Consider the following 8319-nt stretch of genomic DNA (forward strand, 5'->3'; position numbering starts at 1 on the left):
GATGTATTTATACCTTCATACTGCATTGTTGTCACGAATCCAGCCTCTCTGTGCTCCCGTAGCTCATGTTCCTCGTGTATGTGCTATGCCCCTGTCTCTGGGAAACATGGTCTGGGTGCTTGTGTGTATTATGTCAAGCCGATTCATGGAGAAAAGCCTCTGCTAAATGCCGAAAATGTAGACGTACAGTACTGTTTGTTACTGTTTATTTATTTAACCTGGCTATTTAGCGAATGCATTCTTGGACGGCACTGTATCAAACCTTAACTGTTTCCCTCTCTGTGATTAATAGAACGTCTTTCCTTGCTGCGCTCATCCGACCCCAACTGACCCGCGCTGATCTCTCGCTCCGTGCAGCAGGAATTCATCAGCGTGAGCACAACGGTTGAATATCAGTGTAGTTAAAGCTCTTGTAATTCTTGACTCATAACTTCCTTCTGCACAATTAAAGGGAATCACCGGGTTGATCATTTTGATTCGCAAGTCGTAAATCTAGCGGACCGTGGACGCTGGTTTTGTAAAGGCTAATGAGGGTGCAACGGGAAACCGACTATCAGTAACTGTAATCAGATGTAAGGTTATACGCTTGGAAGATTGTGGTCACCTGACCATGAGTGATTGCAGACAGGATGAACCTGAGATACTTCATGTTTTCATTTATTAATAAACATCCATTCCTGCATTTCAGTCCTGCAACACATTCCAAAAAAAGTTGGGACAATAAAGCATTTACCACGTTGTAATGTTGCTATTCCTTTTCACCACACTTAAAAGACGTTTTGGCACCTAGGATACCAAGTGATTTAGTGTTTCGGCTTTTATTTTGTCCCATTCTTCCTGCAAACAGGTGAAGACTGCAGGCAGGCCGGTCCAGTACCCGTACCCTGTTCTTCCGCAGCCATGCCTTTGTAATGCATGGACGTCCCTGGAAAAGATGACGTCTTGAAGGCAGCACATGTTGCTCTAAGATCTCAATGTACTTTTCTGCATTAATGCTGCCATCACAGAAGTGTAAATGACCTTTACCAAGGGCACTGACACACCCACATACCATGACACACCCTGGCTTTTAGTCTTGTTCCTGATAACAAGTCAAAAAAGACCTGGAATGCTGATTCATCTGACCACAATACACGTTTCCACTGTGTGATGGTCCATCCTAGATGCCTCCGAGCCCAGGGAAGTCGACGCCGCATCTGGACATGGTTAACATAAGGCTTCTTTTTAGTGGCGTTTGTGCATGTAACTCTGTATTGTAGTGCTTGACAAAGGTTTGCCAAAGTAATCCCTCACCCATGTGGTTATATCAGCTATTGTTGAGTGGCGGTTCTTGATGCGGTGCCGTCTGAGAGATGGAAGATCACGGGCGTTCAGCCTCTGTGAGCTGATTATACAGCCTAATATAGCCAGCCCAAAGCTGATGAGATTCAGGGTCAAACAGGTCACGGGTAACGGGTCTCCATCGACTCCTAATTAACAAGCCGCGTTATGTTCTGCGTTTTTCTTTCAAGTGTTTCTGAAGTCATTTTAAACAAGGCAGCATGCAGTGTTTAGGTCCCCCCCCATCACACCCCCATCCACCCCCAACCCCCTGAGACCGGGAGCGTGCCTGGTTGTTAATCAGCTTTCACACAGAACGCTGTAATCAAGGACGAAAATGCAACCATTCAAAAATAAACCCAAACAAGGACATGATTCATATCGAGGTAATAACATCTAACATGTAAAAACGTTTAGAATAAAACACTTGAGCGTTCATTTTCATCATCTTCCCCTCTCTCCGTTTCCTAAAATATTCCAACCCCGAGCATTCATTTCTCCCCCTTTAAACATGAGCAAACACCCCAGCCTGATGTGTTTGCTCATACTCTTGAAATATGAATATACATTACCACTGGTAGTGGAATTATAAATTCATTTTAAACAGCACATAGGCTAAAATGATGAATTTTTAATCAAACGCGCGCTCCACACGTCCGTATGCAAGAAACCAAATCAAACGAAGAAGTAAATGCTCAGACGCATCGTTTCTGCAGCTCAAATGTTTACACATGTAAGGGACGGATTCTAGGACAGTATTGGCATGCCAGTACATTCTGCAGCCCTGTACTGATGAACTAGAAGACATACAGTTATAGAAATTAAGGGAAAAGGATCTTTGTGCAACAGTAATGTGCAACCCCAAATCAGAAAAAACTGGGACGGTATGAAAAAAAAAGGTATTTGAGATCAATGGGTGTTCAGTTTACACTTAATATTCTTTGAATCATCTCATGATATCATGCACTGTAGAGGGACAACTATGCAAATCACCTTCAATCTTTGATTGAGGAACATTGTTTATAAACATGTCATTCTCTGTTTTGGATCCTTTCTTTCTTTCTTTCTAGACCTAAATTACCCGTCCCAATTTTATGTATTTATTTATTTTAATTTGCCTTTTCTACTGTCCCAACTATATTTTTTCTTTTTCTTTTAATTTGCATTTTACACTGTCACAACTTCTGGTTCTAGTTCTATATTATTATTAATAATACTAATACTAATAATAATAATAATAATAATAATAATAATAATAATAATAATAATTATTATTATTATTATTATTATTAGTATTATTAATTAGATTTTTTATTATTATTATTGGTTTGATTCGGTTGGTGCGATCTGGGTGCTGTGTGTTTGCCCTGTGATGATTTATTGATTTATTGATTTATATGTTTATTTATTTTCTAATTTATTTCAAACCTAAATTACCCGTCTCAATTTTATGTATTTATTTATTTATTTATTTATTTTAAACCTAAATTACCCATCTCAATTTTATTTATTCATTCATTCATTCATTTATTTATTTTAGACCTAAATTAACTTGTCCCACTTTTATTTATTTATGTATTTATTTATTTTTATTAATTAAATTTTTTTTTGTTGGCTTTTTTGTCTTTTAATTTGCCTTTTCTACTGTCCCATTTGTACTTTTATTATTAGTTATTTTATTAATGTAATTATTATTTTATTGCTATTTTAGTTAAATGGCACAGTGGCTTGGTGGGTAGCACTGTCACTAGTCCTGGGTTTGATTCCCAGGTGGAGCTAGCCGGGTGCTTTCTGTGGGTGTGTTTGTCCTGTGATGATTTGATTGAGCAACATTGTTTGTAAACATTTCGTTCTTTATTTAGGATCCTCTGCCCACTTTTATTTATTTATTTATATATTTATTCATTGTATTTATTTATTATATTTTTTATTTAGTTTTTGTTTTCTTTTTCTAACCCTTACTTACCTTGTCCCAATTTTATGTATTAACATTTTTCATTAGTTAATTTTTATGATTATCATTTTTTTCTTTGGTATTTGATCTTTTATTTGCATTTTACACTGTCAACAACTTATTTTTATTATTATTTTATTGTTATTTTAGTTGGATGGCACAGTGGCTCGGTGGGTAGCACTGTCACCTCAGTTTGATAATGTCCAGGCCCCGTGATGAACTGGCAACCCGTCCCAGGAATTTCTGTCTTTCTAGCTTTGCAGTACACACACTGAGATTCTCTAAATCTTTTCACAATATTATGTACAGTAGATGGTAAAAACACTAACTAATACTAATAATGCAATCTTGCATTAAGAAATGTTCATTTTACACTGATTGACAATTCTGTCATGTCTCAAAAACAAGAACACCGTCGACAGGGCAGCAATCCATCACATGGCTTTGGCCACCCAGTAGATGCCCAACTGGCTGATAGCACTTTATTCACGGAATTCTTTAATTGAATAAATATGTAATGATATAAGTAGGGTCGTTAGCACAAGCATGCACCGTGACGTGGCTAATACTGTATATCGATATCGCTCACGTTCTGTTGTCCCACACAAGTAGCTGTTTGTCGCGTGTTGGAGAAGTGCTCGTCTATTTGCCGAAACGACCCACGGAACACAAATAAGATGATGATTACTCTTCATACATATTTATGGGTAAACAAGTGCTTCTACTTGTGGCGTTCACATCGCACTAATGTATTGTCGAGAGGGATCTTCATTTCATGGCTTCTGATTAAACTCATTTTCATATCCGGACTAATTTCTAATTTTATTTATTTATTTATTTTTTTTCCTGTGGTGCATAATCATCAGACACTAACGTCTCGTGTAAAATTGGCTGAGTACGATCGCCTTCATTGGGTTAAAAGTACCGAGCAATGAGTTTTAATCTTCATTTCTGTCGAGCGCTACGGTGGAGTCAATCTAGAATCTTAAGCGAATGTCACTGGTGTGTGTCAGTATTTCACTTAAAGAAATTCAAACGTTCATCCCAGTGCAGAGGGTTGTGTGTTCTTGTGTGTAGCGTTAAGTTGTGTGTGTTTATCTGGCATTTTTATCCCAATCTATCTTGATCAGATCATCAGATTGCTATTAATAGCCCAAATTAAAACAAAAAATACGTAAAATGAATAGATAAATAAATAAATAAGTAATAATAATAATACATAAAATAAATAAATAAATAATAATAATAATATTAATAATAATAAATACTACTACTACTACTACTACTACTACTATACTACTACTAGTACTACTACTACAAATAATAATACATAAAATAAATAAATACATAAATAATAATAAGAATAAGAATAATTCATAAAATAAATAATAATAAGAATATTAATAATACATAACATAAATAATAATAATAACAAATACTACTACTACTAATAATAATATATAAAATAAATAAATAATAATGATAATAATAATAATGACAATACTAATAATAATAATAATAATACATAAAATAAATAAATAAATAAATAATAATAATAACAATAATAAATACTACTACTACTACTAATAAAAATAATAACAATAATAATAAATTATAATAATAATAATTGATGATAATAAAATGAATAATAATAATAAATACATAATTAAAAAAATAGCTAAATTTAATTCTGATTTTCTCTACTGTAAAAAATTTGCCCAATAAACGTCAGACAGATGTGCACTGCACTGCTCAAGTCCATAAATGTAAAAGAACATAAATGAACATGCAGAACACTGACACAGCTGGAAAAGTGGGTACCATACAGCTAAATGGTTCCTGGGGACATGCCTGTCTAGTTTTCCTCATGGTATCTTAGGTTCTACCCAATGGCGATAGATTGGTACCCTGTCCATGATGCGTTCCAGCCTGGTGTCCTGGTGTCCCCACCCCGTCCCCCCAATTTAGCGTAGGCAATTTTTCTAGAAACCCCAATTGCATCCGATTTCTGAGTCCACCAATTCCTTCTTATTCGCCCATACATTAGTGGATTCAAACATGAGGCCAGTCTTGCGCATGAAGAGTCATGCATCATGCACTTCCATACAGACACCTCGGGCTGCAAACTAGGGTCTTCACACAGCGTCGAAGACCCCACACAATTATTAGTCCGGTCTTTTCGCACCCAGCAGACTTGTGGCCAATCTTTGTCAATTGTGCCTGCCAGACGGCGCCCAGACGGCGCCCAGACGCCTATAACAATACTACTCACCAATGATGGAAAATCAGTGGGAACCCTAAGACTTTTTGGTATCACATGACTGAAATAGGTACGTGTCAAACACATCAAGAGTAATAAATGACCCGGGAACCGGTCTGCGGCCAGGTGGTTGGGTACCAGCACACAAAACTACTTGCACAATATGGCCAAGAGTTTTTAGACACCAGACCATGAGCATTAGTAGTTTTTTTAAAGTGTCTGTGGGAATTTCTGCCCTTGAGCTTGGTTGGCATACCATTGTTTATCATGGACATATTGGGTTTCGCCCACTTTTATGGCTACAAAGCCTTAAATTGTCTAGGAATTGATTTGTACTCATTTAGTCAAATGTCGCTGTTCTAATTCATCCCAAATGCGTCCCAAGTCAGGGTTCTATACAAGCCGCTGTGGTTCCACCCTACCCAACTCAACAATCCATGTCTTTATGGGCTTTATGGACCTTGCTTTGTGCATGGACGACCACATCAGTCGTCCTAGTATTGGCCAGTCTACAAGTAGCACCCACAAAAATAGTTACTAGATGCCTTTACTGTAAGTGAGTATTCAGGCTTGTACTTGTATTCTCCTGGTATCCAGCTGAGCAGCCTTTCGTGACTGAAGCTCCTGCCATCCGTGCTCAAATAATGAACTCTCTTTTAAAGCAAGTCCAAAACCCAAAAATCTGAGCGTATGATTGATGCTGCTATTATGTGCAGTCACTTTCCCAAACATCCTCGCCCCACCACGCTTTTGTTTTTACATGTGCTTCCTGGGTGACTGATGAAGCAGCGACCGAAAGCAAAATTGATTTTCCTCGTTGTGCAAAAGCACATAAAAATAATAACACTCCGTCTAACATGGCTGGATTTAATTTGCAGCAATCGATCCAAAACTTTTGGTGAAAATATTACAGCAGTGTGATGTGCTTGATGTGATGAAACACCATGTGTACAACATATTGACATCCACACACACACACACACCACACACACACACTCCTACCTTCTCATAGTAGCGCAGTTCATAGTCCAATATGATGCCGTTGGGTTGTTCAGGTTGTGGCCATGACAGCGTGATGCTCCTCATGGTTGAGCTGACCTGATGCATTATGGGAATGATGGATGGAGCTGAGACAGGGAGAAAGAGACACGTAGGGTTAGGAAACAGAATTAAAGCATATATTAGTCTCACAGGTCAGCACTGTTATTTAATTTAACTGTATGTACCGAGATTTGTTCAAATGCTACAGCTGTTAAAAATGTTATGCCATGCCAAAATAAATAAATAAATAAATAAAAATAATAAATTTACAAAATATTAAATCAACCAGTAAATCAATAAATAAAATAAAGTAATTTCTCATGAGGAATATATTAAATAGTATTATTATTATTATAGTATAATAATATTAAAAAGGTAAATAAAACATTTTTTTTATTTAAATTAGGTAAATTGAATACAATATTTTTGCTGCATTGCAAACTGCTTTACAATAGGACTTCTAATTTAAATATTATTTTATTTTGTTTCTAAAAAGGTTATAAAAATTTAATAAAAGTACAATAAAAAATAATAATTTTACTTATTTAATAGTTATTATTGATTTTTTGTTGTTTTATTTATTTATTATTATTTTGCATTTGTAAATTATTTCTTGCTGCATTCCAAACTGCTTTCAAATGAGACTTCCGAATCAAATTGTATTTTACTTTATTTCTAAAAACATAATAAAATTAAATAAATAAAAATACAATAAAACAGAAAAACAAATGCACAAAAATAAATACAAATAATAATTCAAAAGGGTGAGACTTCCAAAACCAATGAGACTTCCAAATCAAATGTGTTTTTTTTATTTTATTTTAAAAAACATTCTAAAAATTTAAAAATAAATAAATACAATAAAAATATAATTTTTAATTTTTTTTTATGTACAGGAATTTGTTAAAATGCCAAAGCAAATAAAATGTTATGCCATGCCTTAATAAATAAATAAATGAATACATAAATGAATACAAAAACAATACATTTACAAAATAATCGATAAATCAGTAAATAAAATAAAATAATTTTTAATGAGGTGTGCCAAATAATAATAATAATAATAATAATAATAATAATAATAATAATATTAATTATTATTATTATTATTATTATTATTATTATTATTATGTTTTTTGGTATATATTTATTTATTTATTTATTATTTTTTTGCATTTGTAAATTATTTTTTGCTGCATTCCAAACTGCTTTCCAATGAGACTTCCAAATCAAGTTTTATTTTATTTTAAAAATTGTTATAACAAATAAATAAAAAGACAATAATATATTGTAGTAAAGTGGGATTTTTTTGCTACATTTTATTTTTTTATATTTATATATAAAAATCAATAAAAGTACAAATAAATTTAAAAACTTTAATTAAAAAACAGAAATTATGAATTATTTCAAAAATAATTGTTTTCTTTCAAAACATTTTTGCAAAAAAAAAAAAAAAAACGTAAAATATTAACATTAACAATTAAAATATTAGATATTAATTAGCTAAAAATAAATGTTAAATATTGCAATATTTGTTAGGCAGGTTAAAAAAATATGATTTTAGAATTTTGACTCATCAAAACCCTGTGCTAACACTTAACAACCATGGGAGCCTCACATCAACTGACTCAGGAATCTCTAAATATATAAAGTTATTAGAGTACAAAGCAGGGAAAAGCAAAAAAAATAAATGAATAAATTTTAAAAATACATAATTAAAGATAAAGCGCCTCCAGCTTATAAT

At 33.7% G+C, this 8319-nt stretch overlaps 1 protein-coding gene across 1 annotated transcript in view; it reads right to left on the bottom strand.

Annotated features, from left to right (window-relative positions):
• The window catches only part of LOC134302822 (ephrin type-B receptor 1-B), a 266238-nt gene that overhangs the window by 62010 nt on the left and 195909 nt on the right, over window positions 1-8319 (bottom strand). The window contains exon 6 of the mRNA XM_062988035.1: window positions 6537-6661. Within this exon, the coding sequence (XP_062844105.1) occupies window positions 6537-6661 (125 nt within the window). The remainder of the gene's footprint in view (window positions 1-6536; window positions 6662-8319) is intronic.

The sequence above is a fragment of the Trichomycterus rosablanca genome, chromosome 25, assembly GCF_030014385.1.
Source record: "Trichomycterus rosablanca isolate fTriRos1 chromosome 25, fTriRos1.hap1, whole genome shotgun sequence".
Taxonomy (NCBI): Eukaryota; Metazoa; Chordata; class Actinopteri; order Siluriformes; family Trichomycteridae; genus Trichomycterus; species Trichomycterus rosablanca.